Below are 20644 nucleotides of genomic sequence, written 5' to 3'. Positions count from 1 at the left end.
AGTGTTATGAAAGATCACGTCCCTTGTTTAATATACAACAGCTATACAGTCTTAAAAATATTATCTTTCCATTAAAGCAAATAAATATATGCAGATGACTGGATGATTTTAGTAGCCAGATCTAACTATTTGAATCGGGATCGAAAGTCGCGAAAATAAAAACTTGGAGAAAAGAAAACACATGCGCTGTTTTAAACGCAAGTAGACTTTTACGTGATTCAGCAGAGCAGATCAATTAACCATACACTTACAAGGAGCTAAAGATGGCAGATGGTTTTGACGACGACTTGTTTAATGTGTTTGATGATGCGGAAGTCAAACAACAACAAACTACATCAAAAGGGAGCGGAAAGTCGGACATCACAAGGTACGTTATATTAAGTACACAAGAGTTAGTGATCAATATCGTCTGTTTCCCAACTTTCCCCTCAGTTTTCACTATTTCATAAATTTGCTAAAGTTTTTATTCTTACATACTGAGAAAATACTGTTGAATCCAAGTTAGGTGTTGGCACTATCATAACGAGGAGGCAATTTTTAGCATGTCGCTGTATTGTGTCATTTTCCACTGACTGACTGACATCCTGTGGAACCATTCTCTGCATTCTAATATGAAATACAGATGTGACATTATTGGACATATGGTGAAAATTGACTATATAATACAACATTTTGGCGGAGGTGTCTAATGGTGTAAAGGTTGGGCTGATAATTTTCACTATTCACACGCCAGTCATGCTAATTACACAATTTTTTTTACTGTGGATTTACAGTAAGTGTGAACGAGACATATCGGCAAGTACATGACGTACTTCAGATAGTTCATTTGGAAAGTCCCCGAGTGATTTTAAAGAGCGCTTTTGATAGGTCGGTTAAATTATAGGTAGGCGGTCCCAAGTATTTGGCATTATATTATCTCGTGCCTAACAAGTGTAAGTTTCACTATTTGATTTCAGTGTAAATTGCACCGTACGTAGCGTGAGATTCAATATCGGTTTTGATTTGACAACGGAGATTTGAGATTACGTTAATAAAATGTCTTGTAAAGTTTATCTTATATATACTAGATATCTGCATGTATAAGAGTGATGGGATATCTTATAAAGAAAAAAATATATAAGATGTCTTATAAAAGATACAAGATATCTCGTAAACTTTAGAAGATATAACTTTTATCAGATACCTTATAAATTTTATCTTTTAAACAGGAATAACTGTGTTATACTTATAATCCATCGCAATATCAATAGGTATGGGAGGGGGAATACAGGGTGAAAAAGGCGAGCTCCGATATGTAAAGAAAAAGCAGGATAACAATATCCCAGAATTCAAATAGTGCTGAACATTGAAAAGAAAAGAAAAAGACGGGATCGAAAATGCTGCGGGAAAAGGCAGGATCCGCAGTTGCCTCTATATCCCAATAAAAATTGAAAGGTTACTCCCTTAAATTCCTGTAGATACTTGTCAGTTTTAAGTGATCAGAAATTTCAGTACATGTTTCTATAGGCGATTTTGTCCGTTTAAGAACAATGCTTTTGTTTTGTTGTCTCTTTCACATTCGCAGTTTCCATATCGTTATTTTAAAATAAATCTCTCAGAGGATATTTTCGAAATCTTGCAAAGCATTGGAAAAGATCATGTCAGAAAAATTTCTAAATTCAAATAGTTAGGGGGAAGAGGGGGTAAAAACTCGTAAGTTTCTGTCATCCGACATCGATTACACGTTAGTGGGAAAAAAAGACAACTTACTTTAAAACCACATAATAATACATTTTAATAAACGTTTAATAGTTTCAATGTACACTTTCATTTGTTTTACTTGTTAATCGATTAGTTTCAACATACTTCATATTTAGTTTTGTATTGGGGGGGGGGGGGGGGGGGTGTCTTGGTGAGAACTATGTGAACTCAGTTTTCTCTAACATTGAACATTTGCAATTGATCGCCCCTAAAATAATTTGTCAGATTAAGTAATAAGATCAATAGATATTCTACTTCCAGAAAACATTTATTTTCAACACATGGCATGCTTTGATGTCTTTTACTGTTATATATACCCACATTTTCGTAAGAAATTCGGAAGTAACCATCGCTAGATACTGTTAATTGAATGAACAACGGCAAGTTCTGTGAATTCTAGCAAAAACTAAATTCCCCAAACCACCCCTCTCCTGTACATGTAACACATTATTAAAGAAATTCAGCATTTCGTTAGCATTCTATAACGTCATAATAAACCACAGCAAAGGTCGATTGTTAATGTTGCGATACTGGCGTACCTTTGAACCTATATCACTGGTCCACCCCTAACTGTATGTCCATAGGAGTTTGAAATTTTATCAATAAAGTTAATAAAATGTACTTGATTGACCAAACCTTGAGCTATGGTCAATCAAGTACATTTTATTAACTTTATTGATAAAATTTCAAGTTCCTATGGTATGTCCATGATTACGATTACCCGTTGTACGAACGCGACACTCGCTTCGTCAATTATATATATATATAAAGTCTCTTTTTTGGAAGTAAAATACAGAAAAAACTCTAAACACTTTGTTGAAATATTTCGACCGTGTTACCGGTCTTCTTCACGAAAACACGACTGAAGAAGACCGGTAACCCGGTCGAAATATTTCAACAAAGCGTTTAGAGTCTCTCTCTCTCTCTCTCTCTCTCTCTCTCTATATATATATAACTGACTCGGCCTAAATTGCAATAAAATCAGTAGCAAAGAAATTTTCAACAATTCGTTCGTGTTCAGACCAAGGGGCTCGTCACGAATTGACCCTCTCTATTCTATATTTACATTTATTTGTAAATATAGAATAGACGATGTCAAATTTTAAAAAGACAAATGTTTCGTGACGAGTCCCTGTGTTCAGACGAAATATGCTTCTCTTGGATTTTCTTTGCAGTTCCTTGAAAGTCATTTCCCTAAAAATTTCTCGCAGTTCTACAAATTAAAGACACCTTTGGTACATTGTCAGGGGTACAAATATTTCTTCTTAATAAATTTTGTCTGATTTCTCTATTAATATACACTTGATTTCTTTTTAATTTCATACTTGATTAACAAAAGTACATCCGGTGTGAGCATTGCCGGTGTGAGCTTTGTTGGCGACATTTTCGGTGCAAGAGTTCCCATGATTGACAATTTTATAACGTGGCCTTTGCGACGCCTAATTTCTTACTGATTTTACCATAAAATAAACTCTCGGCATGTAATTTTAAAATCAACGTCATTGTTTTAGTTGGTATTGGTTTTCCCTTTTCGCAGTCTCTTCCATCGTGCTAAAAGATTATGTAATGACACGCCAGTGTAAAGACACGTGTGACCATCTAAAATTATTTTTATTCCCGCCCCTTTAAATATTGGTCCAATCGCAGTGATTGTTCTTTCCTTGATGCGTCAACATTGACAGATTTGTTTTGAAACCAACTATCCGAGACCTCGAATGAACTTGAGAAGCTGAGTCGTTCACACTTACTGTAAATTCACAGTAACTGATCACAATTTCCCCCCAGTTGACCATGAGTTAAATATATAGTTAATTTGCATGACTATAAATCATGATGCTTTTAACAATTTTGTTTTCAAATGAGATGTCTACACAATTTAATAAAAATCTCTAACTTCCAACTTTTACAAATGACCATGAGTTCAAAGTTATAACATATGTACATGCAAGCTAGACTCTTTTTAGCAAATGATAAAAACAATAATAATAAATCAGCTGATATAGGTGGTGCACCCCCCTCGAAATACCCCACTGTTTATCTCTATCTATGGGTACCACAGTAGTCAATACATTTTCAGCATTTAAAAAAAGTCCTGCCATGCTCACGAAGTATTCCCGATGTTCATGAATCATTATAAATGTGAAAGAACACTGCTGTCTAACTCTATTATGATAATTAACTTATTCTAAATGTCTAAGCTCTGCTTTACGGTTTTCAAATTTTGTTGTGTGAATAATTCTTATTAGCAAGACTGTCATGTGGATAATTTTAATTAAAGGCACGACTGTCATGCAGATAAAATCTGCAATTAGTAAAACTGTTGTGTGTGTAGTCTTGGCCCACTCTAGCGTTAATTTCTATAAACTGTTTAAGATATTTTAGCTTTTGCAAAGAATAAAATGGATGGTAAGGATGAATAAACTCGCACTTTCTGGTGTACTAGAAGAGAACATGTTTGGACCTCATAAAGTCAACTCACCTCTGGTCGGCACGGGTTCGAATCCTGCTCGCGCCGGTAAGTGAGAAGTTTCCCAGTTTACTTTCGGAAGGTCGGTGGTCTCTTCCCAGTTACATTGTATCTGGGTTCTCTCTTCCACCAGGAAATAACTGGGCGCCACTATATAACTGAAAAATTGTTGAATGTGGCGAAAAACATCAAAATCAATCAATCATAAAGTCTATGAAGAAATTGGATCATCCTTGTTTTCTTGTATTAGCTGTGCCTTTTGGTTTGTGACATAGCTCTACTGGTTGTGTGATAGTTTGTGATTGTTTTAATTACAGAACAGAGGAACTTCTACAGAGCATTGTTAGTAACAAACGAGCTGCTGAGGAGAATGACGATGAAGATCATCAGTCAAAGAAACAGAAGGCGGAGGACACATTGTAAGGCAATAAGACAGAAACATTATAACCCGAGCTGTACCAGTTGTATTAAGACAGAAACATTACAGAAATATTATAACTCAAGCTGTACAAGCTGTATTAAGACAGAAACAGTATAACTTGAGTTGTACAAGCTGTAATAAGACAGAAACAGTATAACCCGAGCTGTACAAGCTGTAATAAGATAAAAACATTATAACTCGAGCTATACAAGATGTGATAAGACAGAAACGTTATAACTCGAGCTGTACCAGTTGTAATAAAACAGAAACATTGTACCTTGAGCTATACAAGTTGTAATAAGACAGAAACAGTATAACTTGAGTTGTAAAGCTGTAATAAAACAGAAACAGTATAACCCAAGCTGTACAAGCTGTGCTGTACAAGCTGTAATAAGATAAAAACATTGTAACTTGAGCTGTACAAGATGTGATAAGACAGAAACGTTATAACTCGAGCTGTACCAGTTGTAATAAAACAGAAACATTGTAACTCAAGTTGAGCGAGCTGTAATAAAACAGAAACAGTATAACTTGAGCTGTACAAGCTGTATTAAGACAGAAACATTGTACCTTGAGCTATACAAGCTGTATTAAGACAGAAACATTATAACTCGAGTTGTACAAGCTGCAATAAGACAGAAACAGTATAAGTAGAGTTGTACAAGCTGTAGTACTTATATATTGTGAGTTATGTGGCTTGTGATCAAATACTTAGAAGCTTGACGACTTGTTAAATTAGATTCTGTAATCATCATGTTCTCTGGAAGTCTTTATAAAGGAACTTGAATAATTTGAATATGGAGGTGCTGGTTGTGATTTGGATTTGTGTGTTTTGTTTTGTAGACAAACTGAAGTCATGTCCAGAATCCAGGTTCACAGAGTGGAAACGGCCGAGGCCTGCTTACACGAGGTCAGATTTTAATTCACAACGCTGTATTAATTACAATCAAATTGGCCTGCTTACACGAGGTCAGATTTTAGATTACATCTTTAGCAATGAAAACAGATTATACCCAATGCAGAGCTGCAAACCCTCACGATTTTGGCGTAAGGCTTACGATTTTAGGGCTGAAAATACGCCTTACGATTTCACTGTACATCTTCCGATTTTCGCTGATTTGACATTTCGAAATTTTTAGAGCTGTCCGTCATTGGTTTTTACTTTTATAATAAACAAACTATAGTCGTTACTACGTTTGTTTACATAGTCTATATCTATAGAGAGTATCAATCATTTTAATGCTTTGAAATAAACAATATGGCAGCTGCTACTAAATGTAAAGCATGTGTTGATGGAAATAACAATACTCCCCCAAAGAAGAAAACCTAATGGAGCTAGATATTCAAAGAACAATATGCAAGTACACTGTAAACATCTATTTGTTTCAAAGTCAGAAAGGGGGAGTTTGTATAAGTGTACAATCTGTTTGACAAACTTCAATATATCTCACGGCGACGAAAATGACATTAAAAAAACTTGCCAGAATAACTGACACAGTAACTGTGAAATTATATAATATTATACTAAAGTAACAATATTTTTTTTACACAAGTTTTAGAAAGTAAAATCAATAAAAGATGGATTTGATCTTTTGCAGTTGTAAAATGCATAACAATTAGTATGTCTAAATTCATTACATTTGGATTTGAAATGTGCCTAAGATTGCTCAGGTTACATATTTATTCATAAAAGATCTCCAGCGGCAGGGGTCTAAGGAGGCCCTCTGACCCCCACCTTACTATTTTCCATTTTATAATGTTGGCAGCTCTGCCAATGTAATGGAACTCTCCTGATTCACTAAGTAAGAGAATTTAGACAAACCACGTTTTATTACATATAATTACAACAGTGGATATTAAGCAGACATTTAGAACTCTATCCTTGTTTCTGACAGTGGATGTTAACAGACATTTAGAACTCTATCCTTGTTTCTGACAGGTGGCCATACCTCCTGAGACGGAGTTTGTTCCCATGAAGCCAATGGCGGAGAAGCCAGCTAAGGAGTATCCATTTATCCTCGATCCCTTCCAGAAAGAGGCTCTCTTGTGTTTGGAGAACAGTCAGTCGGTTTTAGTGTCTGCCCACACATCTGCTGGGAAAACTGTTGTGGCTGTGTAAGTTATTGGGGCCCTGCCATACGGCGAATGCTCTATAGTAATCACTCTCTGTCTGTCTGTTTGTCCATCTGTCAGTGCTTTTTATGACATGCGATTACTGGAAAGATTTACTTCTGTCTTTCCGTCCATTAGGCACCATTGTGGGGCTCTTTCTAACCTGTCAGTTTTGTATTATAATATGAAAAATTTTGTCAGGCAGAACTTTTTATGCGATTCTCTAAAAAGGATATTTCTTATAGATTGTGTTGTTCATTGTTTCTTTGTGAAATATATTGGCTTTATGGAATATAATTTGCCTCTAGCATTTGCTGGAAAATGCCACATAGATTTCAAACTTCATAATACCTTCTTACAATGAAGGGATATTATGTATGTGTTATAGATAATATGATTAAAACACCAGGGTCCAGTAGCACAAAAATTCGTTAAGTTTCACTGACATTAACACTATATAAATGTTCAAGTTAATGACAACTTAACTGTCAGTTAAAGTTCAAGTTAATGACAACTTAACTGTCAGTTAAAGTTCAAGTTAATGACAACTTAACTGTCAGTTAAAGTTCAAGTTAATGACAACTTAACTGTCAGTTAAAATTAACTAACCTTCATGCAACTGGGTCCCAACTGTCGGGTTGCTGTAGCTTTGATACAAGGATTCAGATTAACAAAAATTTTTGACAGTTATGCTATTGCGATGTCTCTCCGTGACAAACAACGAGTGATCTACACGTCCCCCATTAAAGCCCTCAGTAACCAGAAGTACCGCGAGCTGTACGAAGAATTCCAGGATGTTGGGCTGATGACAGGCGATGTAACGATTAATCCCACCGCCAGCTGTCTCGTCATGACAACAGAGGTAAGTTCCAGGATGTTGGGCTGATGACTGGCGATGTGACGATTAATCCCACCGACAATTTAATATACAGTAGTAAAACGTGTTTGATGAATAATTCCCTGTACAGAGAACTATTTATTTGAGGGTTAACTTACGAAAATGAGAAGTAGATGATTTATTTCGTTTGTATGAATGTCTGTAGAATATGAATCAGGTATCAGTTAAAACTTCATTCCTGATGTTGATGTTTCACAGTGATTTAGCATAATTCATGATGTTGATCTGTATCACAGTGATTTAGCATAATTCATGATGTTGATCTGTATCACAGTGATTTAGCATAATTCATGATGTTGCTGTTTCACAGTGATTTAGCATAATTCATGATGTTGATGTTTCACAGTGATTTAGCATAATTCATGATGTTGATGTTTCACAGTGATTTAGCATAATTCATGATGTTGATCTGTATCACAGTGATTTAGCACAATTCATGATGTTGATCTGTTTGACAGTGATTTATCATAATTCATGATGTTGATCTGTATCACAGTGATTTAGCACAATTCATGATGTTGATCTGTTTGACAGTGATTTATCATAATTCATGATGTTGATCTGTTTGACAGTGATTTATCATAATTCATGATGTTGATCTGTATCACAGTGATTTAGCATAATTCATGATGTTGATCTGTTAGTGATTTATCATAATTCATGATGTTGATCTGTATCACAGTGATTTAGCATAATTCATGATGTTGATCTGTTTGACAGTGATTTAGCATAATTCATGATGTTGATCTGTTAGTGAATTAACTTGATTTATGATGTTGATCTGTTAGTGAATTAACTTGATTTATGATGTTGATCTGTTAGTGAATTAACTTGATTTATGATGTGGATTTATTTGACAGATTTTGAGGAGCATGCTGTACAGAGGATCAGAGATAATGAGAGAAGTGGGTTGGGTTATATTTGATGAGATTCACTACATGAGGGACAAAGGTAAGACATATGATACAAAGGTATGACATGAAATTCAAAGGTAAGACATGAAATTCAAAGGTAAGACATGAAATTCAAAGGTATGAAATACAGGTAAGACATGGAATATAAAGGTAAGACATGAAATTCAAAGGTAAGACATATAATACAAAGGTAAGACATGAAATTCAAAGGTAAGACATGGAATAGAACGGTAGATAAAAGTTAAACATGGAATAGAAAGGTAGATAAAGGTAAAACATGGAATACAAAGGTAAGACATGAAATTCAAAGGTAGATAAAGGTAAAACATGGAATTCAAAGGTAAGACATGAAATTCAAAGGTATGACATGGAATTCAAAGGTATAAAATACAGGTAAGACATGGAATATAAAGGTAGATAAAGGTAAAACATGGAATATAAAGGTGAGACATGGAATACAAGGGTAAGACATAAAATTCAAAGGTAAGGCATGGAATACAGAGGTAGTGGATAATGGATACAGCGATAGATTGTGAAGGACAAAGATAAGACATAGGGAAATAGGGAAAGGTAAGGTATTTGGAGATGAAGGTATTCATAGTGCGGAATGGAAGGTATTCATAGTATGGAATGGAAGGTATTCATAGTGCGGAATGGAAGGTATTCTTAGTACGGAATGGAAGGTATTCATAGTACGGAATGGAAGGTATTCATAGTACGGAATGGAAGGTATTCATAGTACGGAATGGAAGGTATTTATAGAACGGAATGGAAGGTATTCATAGTACGGAATGGAAGGTATTCATAGTACGGAATGGAAAGTATTCATAGTGCGGAATGGAAGGTATTCATAGTGCGGAATGGAAAGTATTCATAGTGCGGAATGGAAGGTATTCATAGTATGGAATGGAAGGTATTCATAGTACGGAATGGAAGGTACAGTACAAATCATTACATGTGCGCCACTTTTTTACATGTTAGAAGGAAAGGTTAAAGTTTTACATGTTAACTTTAATTGGTTACATGGGAAAATGTCATTTCCGACAAAGATTGACTGTTTCTTGTTATAATCTAATTGGGGTCTGTAAAAGTTAACTTTTACATGTGATCCATAATTGGATGTTGACAGCACCAATTAGGAATGATAGATTATGTAACAGCTTCTGTTTTTACATGGAATTTATAAAGTGGGTATTATGAATTTTGTTGGATTTTAAAGGAGCATTAAACTTACAGGTAACAAAGAATTTATTTTCTATTATAAATTTTGTTGCAAATACATCTCAGTTTGGATAGAAAATTACATTTTCTATCAGCATGCTCAACTATATCCAGTTGAAGAGTATTGACAATATATATGATGATTCATTCATTTATCCTAAGTGTAAAACAAGGTTTGTACTGAGTAGATTTATTTCTAATATTTTGCAACACTTCTGCTAAAGTTCTGTTGATACATGTAATAATAAAATAACTTACAAATTTTCTGACATGCATGTATTAAAATTTATGTACAATGTACATGCATTAAAAAATATACTCATGCAGTTGAACAATGTACATATTACAGTACCACTGTTTATATGTACTGAAATCAGATAATTTGAGAGAAAAGGCCTAATTTAATACCAGTACTATTTTAAGTATGTGTTTTTATAAGTAAAATGAGTGTTAATACAAATGACTTTAAATGCTAATATTACATGTAGATTTGTATGTGACAAATTGACAATTATGTGTACATTTTAAAATTACATTCTGACTGCAATTTAAAATTGGAGGTCAATTTGTCCTTCAAAAATTCATTGCTTTAAATGCCTCATCTGAATTAGCCATGGGGATTATGGACTATTTACAGAATATAAAAAAATATTACTGTTACCAAGTATGAAAAGGGAGCATTTCCATGAAAAATTGTGTGATGTCACTGTTCCTTTATTCAATGCAATTTTTGATTATGTAATATGTATAGAACTGTAGTTTGCAATTTAAAGTTATATTAGCTGTCATTTTGGTGTCGAAATTTTTGCTGTAAAATTATGATTTCCTGTTTCAATGACAAAAAAAATAAGATTAGAATAAGTTTGTTAATAGTATTTGCGTTAGAAAATCTATATTCAGAGGCTCTGAATGAATTGTCTTCCCATACAAAAATTAATTTCTATATAATGTTATATATTTAATATATTTGAAATCTTTATTTCTATTAAGTTTTCTTCATATAGTTTTAATTTTATTAATGGTTTTGCTTAAAGTTGCATACAAAACTATCATAGTAACACATTTTCAGAAGAAAAGAAAAGCTTCAGATTTAGAGCTACATGTAATATATTACTTTAATATGTATTTATGTGATTTAAAATTATCAGTTTTAGCTGTGACACCTCTATCACATTAAAAATAAAAATGAATTCTCTATAAATTTACAGTTCATCAAATGAAGACTTGAAAATTTTCTGATTACCCATTGTCCGTCATCTGTCTGTAAACTTTCACATTTTTCATTTCTTCTCCAGAACCTTACCCGAAGTTGGCACATGTCATCCTTGGGTATAGGGGATTCAGTTTTGTTCAAATGAAGGGCAACACCTATCCCCTTGCTATCCCCAAGGGGATATAATAGCAAAACAGTAAAAATACATTGGATTTTTTTTTTTTAAATCTTCTCCAGAACCAGCTGCATGGACAATTTCCATCAAACTTGGCACAAATCATCCTTGGGTGAAGGAACTTCAAGTTTGTTCAAATGAAGGGCCATACCCCTTGCAAAGGGGAGGTAATCACAAAAATGTGATTCAAGATTGTTCAAATCATGGCCCCCGGGGGTTGAATGGGGGCCTCCCTCAATAAAAGAAACCATTTTTTCATGCTATTATATCGAAAAAAATCTTTAAAAATATTCTTCTCAAGAATTATATATAGGGCTAGAAAAGTTGAAATTTACATGGAAGCTTCTTGACATTGTGAAAATTCAAGTTTGTTGAAATCATGGCCTCTGGGGGTTGGGCGGGGCATAATTGGGGAAACAATTGTTACATGTGTTTATATATAGGAAAAATGTTTTAAAATCTAGGAAAAATCTTTAAAAATCTTCCATTTTTATTTCTGTCATGAACTTATAGCGTTTAGATTATTTAAAGGTAGTGGTTCTGTTTTCACCACTAAACTGCTCAAGTGAACTTGAAATGGATGTAGTGTGAAACACAACAGTCAACGTGCGTTAAATACGCAATTTCTGAGTTGCCTAATAGTTCTTTACCTTTGTTGAACTCTTACGCACAGTTAGACGCAAAACATACTTTCTTCCACACGCGGTGGGTACAAATGCTTATCGCTGCCTTCATATATTGCCTAAAGGATGATTATCAGACATCATGCAAGCACCCAAACTGCTAAGACACACAATTTTAGTAAGTTTATGATAATTTGATAATAAAATAGCTCAAATAAAAATCGATAATCACCAACTTTCTTTGATTAAAATATCACTCATGCAGAAAAGGAAATAAAAAATAAATTCATATTTAATTTAATGGCCTAATTCAAACAATTATTATTTTTCATATGGTCAGTTTAAAGTATACCAACAGCTGATATAAACAAAATTTACGCTTTAATAACTTTTATCCTTATTTACATAGCTAGTCTATAACATTTGTATACATCTTGTACCCACCCAAGTGTTCAATGGAATACTGACTGTATACCTCCATCACCGAAGAGTTGATATCTCGGAACTTGCTATTGCAAATTATGTTCCAGGGATTATCTTTAACTATCAACACATTTGAAAAGAATTCATAAAATGCTATATCCCAAACACGAAAGGGTTTCATTGAAAATAGCAGAAAGGAAACATTGTTGAAGGAATCAAAATTATAAGAAAAAAAGAATTATCGTACCTAAGCAAGGATTAGCGGATAAGGAGTGCAATTTCAAAAAGTCTGCACGCCTCATACGAAATACACTCTTAGGAGGATGTATTAACAAGATTTGTTTACAAAATGTTTTTATCATAATTGGATTTGTGTACATGTTTGATACTGAATTGTTATATAATTCTTTTTTTCTTAATTTTCAAATGAAGCAATTTATTCATTTGTGAATTAACTCTGTCACCAAAAAATTGAAAATTAATCTATACTATATATCTCAGTAATAACACCAGTATTTAATTATTACAAACACTTTTGAACCTCCAAGCAGACACATACATATGTAATTTTGGTGATTAAATAATTATTGACTTGCAATACGCAATTTCCGAGTTGCCCAATCGTTCTTTCCCTTTGTGGAACTCTTACGCACAGTGAGACGCAAAACATATAATCGTCCACACGCGGTGGGTACAAATGCTTATCGCTGCCTTCATATATTGCCTTAAGATCGATTATCAGACATCATTCAACCACCCAAACTGCAGGGACATACACTATAGTAAGTTTATTAGTATTTGATAATAAAATAGCTCAAACAAAAATCGATTAATCACCTTTTTTTCTTTGATTAAAATATCACTTGTGCAGAAGAGGAAATAAAAAATAATTTCATAATTAATTTAATGGCCTTATTCAATCAAATATACTACTCAAAATTTGATAAGGATCATAGATATTTTTCTGTTTAAAAAATTAATAACTGCATAACTGGCAATATTGTGTCCAAGTGAAATCAAAGACGTCTTCAACAAACTTGCACATGCATTTCATGCCATGGGAAATGCATTTCTCATCACAGTTTATGCATTTGCTACCATTGCACGATTTTCACTCAGGCATCGGTGTCTGATTCTTTCTAAAATTTCAAACTCACTTGAGTGTTTACACTACGTTTATCAACACAATGCCCCCTCAACGTGTAAGGCGTCGCCTGACGACAGAACAACTGGGCAGATGTATTGGAATGCTTGACGCTGGCTATTCACAACGTGACGTTGCAAATGCACTAAACGTCAGCCAGAGCATTGTAAACAGGGCCTGGAACCGACAGCAAACTTTTGGTACAGCAGCACACCGACATGGGGGTGGTTGTCAGAGGTCGACAACCCTACGCCAAGACCATTTTGTGGCTCTTCAGGCATGACGCCATCCCTTCTGGACAGCAACCAGCCTACGTAATGACCTCCTGAACGCCTCGGGGGTGAATGTGTCCACTCAGACAATACGGAATCGGCTTCACAATGCAGGTCTCAACTCGAGAAGGGCATGTGTTCGAGTCCCTCTGACTGTTCGACACCGGCGGAAGCGATAGGACTGGGCTGAAGATTATGTCACTTGGACACAGAATGATTGGGTTCAAGTTCTGTTCACCGATGAGTCCAGGTATTGTTTGGACTTTACAGACAGGAGGCATCGAGTGTGGCGACGACAACATGAACGTTTCCATGATGCCAACATCAGTGAACATGACCGTTATGGTGGTGGTTCCATCATGATCTGGGATGGAATCAGCAGGGATGGAAGAACAGATCTTCATGTCCTGGAGAGAGGAACAATGACGGGGGTGTGGTACCGGGATGAGATCCTCGATGTTTACGTCAGACCCTACGCTGGTGCTGTTGGCCCTGAGTTCATCCTGATGGATGATAACGCCTGTCCTCATCGCGCCAGGGTGGTGGAGCAGTACCTTCAGCAGGAGACAATTGTCCGTATGGACTGGCCAGCGCGCTCACCGGACTTGAACCCGATTGAGCATGTATGGAACATGCTGCAGGTTTCCCTTTCATGCCGTAGAGCACAACCCACGACTTTGGCAGAGCTCGGAAACGCCCTCGTGGAAGAGTGGAACAACCTTCCCATTGGAAACATCCGGGTGCTTATTGACAGCATGGCTCGACGTTGTCAAGCCGTCATTGATGCAAGGGGAGGCCATACCCGGTATTGACACTTCATCGACTAAGTGTAATGATGGACTATCCCCAAAAACTGTGTAATTCTTTCTCTGGTTTGCTTTTAACTTCTTGTAATGAAATGCTTTTTGGTGTTGTTATCAGATTTCAAGCATTCCGTATTGATAAAAGTTCATGCCGTTCATGAATTTTCATTCATAACCTGAGTAAACACGTTTCTGAGTCAAATTTATGTCTTTTGTTATGTTAGTGGTAAATTACACATATATAACCTAGAGTGATCCTTATCAAATGTTGAGTAGTAGTATTATTCTTGATATGGTTAGTTTAATGTATACCAACGGCTGATATAAATAAAATTAACACTTTCATTACTTTATCCGTATTTACATAGCTAGTCTAAATAGTAAATGTATACATCTTGTACCCACCCAAGCGTTCAACAGAACACTGAACGTACCTCTATCACAAAAGAGCTGATATCTCGGAAGTTGCGTATTACAAAAATTGCATATGTTCCTCCATTTGTTTTCCAAATGTTACTGAATTAGAAAATTACGCAAAAATATTTCGGTAATATTTTGCTGAAAGGAGTGGGCGTGACTTTCTTCAATATAATATATTTTCTTCAATTTCATTATAGAAAAACCACACTACATCATAAAAATTAAATTTTAAAAAATCCCAAATAATTTATATTTATTATGAAACTTATTTCATTTCACAGAGATATATCCAAGTATTGTTTCAAAACTAATATATCATTTTTGTTTTCCTGCAATCCGCGCCTCTATATAGAACATACGCACTGTGAATGCGGCGGATGTAAATAATACTGTCAATATGGCGATCTCCACGAAGATATCGCATTGTTTTACACGAATTAGTCGGGGTACAGATGCTTATTTGATGTACTCTTTATTAAAAATTTACGGTATATACCCTATAGAAGTCGATGTACGATTCGCAATTAAATCCTTAATGAAATCATCAATGTTTTGGGAATACACAACACGAAGATGACACATGACTTACTTTCAGTTTTACCTCGTCATCTTTAACAGGTTGGCTATTTGTAACTCGACAGATTTTCTTCATAATATCCATTGACAGTATATTTCCAATGATATGTCTTTCTCATTTTTACATGCATTTGCTAATATGAAGTGAAATTCATGTGCATTTATGAAAATACCGGCATCGAAATAAAAATGGCTATTTTTGTATCGTGTTGATTTTTCACCTCAATTTGTATCGTAATTTTAAAATAAATGATGTCTTGAACTTTTGATAACTTGAAATATAGAAAGAAAAGGATATTTTGAATTATGTGTTAACTTTGGATCTTGCTGACTGTGCAGTCATTATTTTTTATAATGTAAGTGATCGAATGTTAAAAGTCTTAAAGGTGTCTCCATGCAAATCACGGTAGGCGTCCAAAGGCGTCATAATGAAGGAAAGGGTTAATGCACTTAGATAATCATTGAAATGATTAAATGACATTAGTCAGTTATGTTTAGTGAATCCTCATAAATTGATGCAAATTTATTGTTTTTTCGTAATTTTTAAAACTGTTGGATTTGTTTTAAAAATAATTTTATGTGATTGTAAAGACCTTCAACTTCACTTTAATAAGTAAATCTTAGCATCATCAATCTGAACTCTGATATTAACGTTAATTTGAGTCATAAATACCAAAACTTCTGGCTATTTATAGAAGTACTTTCATTTGCAAGAGTAGCTGCGATATTAATACATTTTGTCATTGAACAAATCTAACAATTCTGCATTTTCAAATTTTACAACATATATGTCGGGCCATCATCAGTACTATATATAATACGACAACAACCTTTCATCCATATAGTGTGTGTTTTACGATCATTTCCATTCATTAAGAATATCACATATTTTACAATTAAAAATATACATGAAACTGACCAGATGTTTATTGATATTGAAGGAAAACCTCCATTACTTTCTAATGCAAGTTTTATTTTAGTCTTAATCTTGAATGAAGGTGTCAGGCTTACCGTGGAACCTCCTTGATTATTTCTAATGATACGGACAATGGTTACTTGAAGTTGCTGTTCGTACAAAATTACAAGTCCCCCCCCCCCCCCCCCCCCCCCCATTTTTTAAATTTTATAATAAAGGGTGTTTTATAAATTATTCAATCTTATTCAGTTGGAACAATAATGATTGTAGCAGCAATTTGTCAAACTCTTGCATCATCGCTATTTACTGTAATTTTGGTATCCTTGAGCATAGACTTTCTCAAGTCTCTATGTTGTTTTTATTACTTTTATCATTTGTCCAAATTTTACTGTGAAATCTAGATATCTGCTCTTTACCATACTTAAATGTCACCAAACAGAGACTTGTAAACCCTACACAGGGCTTATCAGCCTCCAAATTAAATGTCATCGTGTGTATCCCTCTGTAAGGTGTTTTATGACCTAATTTCCCCAGATCAAAATGTTTTAGTTTAGCTGTTGCATTCCTAGTCTTTCCATTCTTAACTTGTGATGAATTCACATGGCAGTTTCTACACTGAGAAAGTTTTTCAGTTTTATTAGGTCACCTTAGCAAAATCAGGTGACCTATTGCAATTGGTCTGCGTTCATTATGTGTTAACAATTCTTGATAACTACCATTCTAATTCTTTTCAAATTTGGTATGAAGCATCCTTGGGACAAGGGGGACATGAATTGTAATTTTCAGGACTCCTACACCCCTGGAGCCTTAGGGCAGAGCAAAAATTGGACAATTTTCAAAACCTTCTCAAGAACGTACACACTTGTAAGAAAAACTAAATGCATAGTGATGTAGAACAGGAAGGACTTTACAAAAATTGTAAATTTCATTATCCCCAGGAGAGGGGTTCTGACCTCAGGGCAGGGCCAATCTTGGTATACAGTCTTTATTTTAAACACTTAAATAGCATCTTCTTTAGTGCTATTGATACTAATTGAAACTAAATGGATATTTAGAAAGAACAGGTAGTCCTTTACCAAATTGTAAATTTGATGATCTCAGGGGGTAGGAGTTTTGGTATCAGGGTGGGGCCAAAATGGTCAGTTATTAAATGTGTAAAAAATAGAACTGTTTTAACTTCTTGATAACTACTGTTCCAATTCCTTTCAAATTTGGTATGAAGCATCTTCGGGACAAGGCAGACGTAAATTATAATGCACCCCTGGGGTCTTAGGGCAGAGCAAAAACTGCCAAAGGTCGACTAATTTTCTCAAAATCTTCTATATAACTGAATATATTTTAAGGAAAACTAAATGCTTAATGATATAGAGCAGGAAGGCCTCTACCAAAATTGTAAATTTCATGATTCAAGGAGGTAAGGCTTTGGTTTCAGGGTGGAATCAAAATTATTATAGTGATTATTGTTTTTATCATTTGAAGGACTTCTTTAAGTTTACTGATGCAGTATAAAAACTAATTGCATAATTAGGAAAAGCAGAAAAGAATTACAAAATGGTGAATTTTGCAAAGTTATTCCAAGGATCATCCAAGACAGAATATTGTGTGTTAATTGAATGATACATGCACATTGACATAAATCCCAACACCCATACTGATAAAGTTTGCCGTAAGTGTGCGAGAGAATTCAATAAGGTGAATGAAAGTGTTTTGAAACTTAAAACAAACTATAAGCAAACAATAGGAAGTCTATTGGAATCCTATGGACATTGAACATTTAAGAGATTAGTTTCTGGTTAAATTTTATGTCACTTATAGACAACTGATTTAATCCATATATGATATGGCTTTAGAAGATTAGATATTTTCATGTTCTTTTAATTTAGAGAAGCTTTAATTGTTCAACTTTGTAACATTTTGGAAATCTCTATACCCATACATCACCTGTCAACTTATCAGTGATTCTGCAGCACCACACTGCAGTATTGTAGTATGATCCCTTTACGACAATATTCTGGTCAGTGATTTTGCAGGGTTTACATGTCTCTATGTTTGGCATTATCAAAAAGTATTAAAGAGAGCACTGGGGCCCATTTTACAAAACAACTTATGACAAAGTTGCAAGTCTTAAATTGTACTACACAGTTATGAGTTTAAATGAAGGAATTGAAATGTCTCTGAAACTTAATTTTCAACATTATGTTTTCACTATTTTACAATGGAGTGAATCATCTTTCAATAAATGGGAGAATCCCAGTATGTAAAATTGGTAGTAAGTTCTTTCGTAAAATGCATCCCTGATTATTAAACATAGAGACTAGAGCAAGTCTACCTCGAGCATGAACATAGCAGAGCCCTCATGTCAGACGAAATGCATATCATTCGGTAGGAATCTAATTTGGTCCTATTCGGACATGTAATTTCAGACTAATTTCGTCAAATGATTTTTGTGCAATTATAGCATACATACATACATACACCTACAATTATGAAAACCTAATTGTCCTGTGTTTTACCTCACAATTTAAGGTTTACTTGTTTACCATTTCCCGGTGTCCGCCACTGTTCACTCACCCACATTCAATCATTGTTATGCTTATATGCGTGCTTATATATATATATATATGTGTGTCAGTGTGTGTTCTTGTGACTCTATTTGTTAAAAACCGAGAAAACCATTTTATTTCTGTCATGTTCTTAGCAATTAGATTATTTAATAAAAGTAGTGGTTCTTTTTTCACCACTAAACTGCTTATTTTTTCCAATGTTTCCTTGCTATTTTCTCACGTTGTTAAAAAACCATTTTTGTTTTGTTACATTCTTATTTAGTATTTTAATCATCAATTGCCATATCAAGATTTCAGTGTTGTTTCATGTAATATTGAATTTTCAGCAAGAGTCTATATACATAGTCATGCTACCAAATAGTTTATATTTCAATGAATTCAGTACTGAATTTGTCAGAGACAAGAATAAAGAATTTAATTCTTCCTTCGTATTAACTCTTGGAAAATCCTTTTCTCTACTTCTCTACTTCTGCAGCAGAAATCTTCTTTAATCTTAAATCTTGTGTACTGTGACAATTATTGTGCTTAATGATTATGACAATATCCTTGGCCTTAATGGTCAAGTCAGCTGAGACTTGGGGGGGGGGGGTTTAACTTAAAGCCATATTATAGTAAATAGATGTTCTATTTTAGAAAATCTTTTTTACTGTTCTTTGTATGTTCGTAGCAATAAACTGTAAGCATTGTTGTGTGCATTCATTTATAAATGAAACTAATAAAAAGAGAATGATTAAGTGTCAGGTTTACACATTCTTATACTGGATTGATTGTTTGCTGTTTTCTGCCACACTCAACAATTTTTCAGTTATCTGGTGGCGCCCATGCAGTATTTTATTGGTGAAAGAGAGAACACTGGTCCAGTGTACCTTCCGCATGTAAACTGGGAAACTTTCGCACTTACTAAGTGGGATTCGAACCCGCGCTAACCAGAGGTGAAAGGCTTTGTGATTTTGAGCGCGATGCTTTAACCACTCAGCCACGGAGGCCCCTCTTATACTGGAAGTACTTTATTTAAACATGTTAACTTTTCCCTCTTTGTCTTGGAGCCAAAATGGTCATATATTGTAAATATTCATAATGTTTAAAAATCTTTGCTGACATTGATTAGAAACTGACTACATATTTAGAAAGATGATAAAACTGTCTACTTAAATTGGATCTTTCATGACCCTTGGGGCATATGGGTACTGATTCCAGGGTGCATTCATCTTTCAATGAGCATCAGAACAAAAGATTGAGGATTATACACTCATGAACATTTTGGCTCCCCCTCCCCCTTTCTGATTTAAATGCTTCAAATTCATATTTCCTTCAAGTGCAGTTGAATGAAATGTGTATTCATATTTAGAAAGATCATAAAAACTGTACACAAAATACTTCATAACGAGGCTTTAATGCAAATATGATATCCTTGTATGGGCTATGCTACTCAGGTGACTGTTAAGGTCTGTGGACTGCTTGTTCGTTCTGTGAACTGTACTTCTACAGAGCTGTATATATCAAAGTTACATATGATATGAAAGAACTTTGAATAATAAAGGTAATGCATATTTGCATGTTTTACTTTCAAATATTGCATTTACCCTGAATTAGTGTCATTTTATATTTTTTCTTTCTATCTAAAGTGTCTATTACTTTTTTTAATACAATGTCTTTTTCTTAAAAGAAAACATAATTGAACTGAATAAGTTTGTAATAGTTGTAATAATAAAACTTTAGATAAAAAAAATTCAATTTTCGAT

General features: G+C 34.4%; 1 protein-coding gene across 1 annotated transcript in view; it reads left to right on the top strand.

Annotated features, from left to right (window-relative positions):
• Positions 1 to 151: 151 nt before the first annotated feature.
• Positions 152 to 20644, top strand: part of LOC125670996 (exosome RNA helicase MTR4-like) — a 63015-nt gene continuing 42522 nt past the window's right edge. Inside the window, exons 1-6 of the mRNA XM_048906472.2 lie at positions 152 to 367; positions 4525 to 4626; positions 5472 to 5538; positions 6568 to 6743; positions 7428 to 7602; positions 8499 to 8589. Coding sequence (XP_048762429.2) covers positions 264 to 367; positions 4525 to 4626; positions 5472 to 5538; positions 6568 to 6743; positions 7428 to 7602; positions 8499 to 8589 — 715 coding nt within the window. The 5' untranslated portion in view covers positions 152 to 263. The remainder of the gene's footprint in view (positions 368 to 4524; positions 4627 to 5471; positions 5539 to 6567; positions 6744 to 7427; positions 7603 to 8498; positions 8590 to 20644) is intronic.

The sequence above is a fragment of the Ostrea edulis genome, chromosome 4 (assembly GCF_947568905.1).
Source record: "Ostrea edulis chromosome 4, xbOstEdul1.1, whole genome shotgun sequence".
In the NCBI taxonomy this organism is placed as follows: domain Eukaryota; kingdom Metazoa; phylum Mollusca; class Bivalvia; order Ostreida; family Ostreidae; genus Ostrea; species Ostrea edulis.
This window is presented reverse-complemented; position numbering and strand designations above follow the sequence as displayed.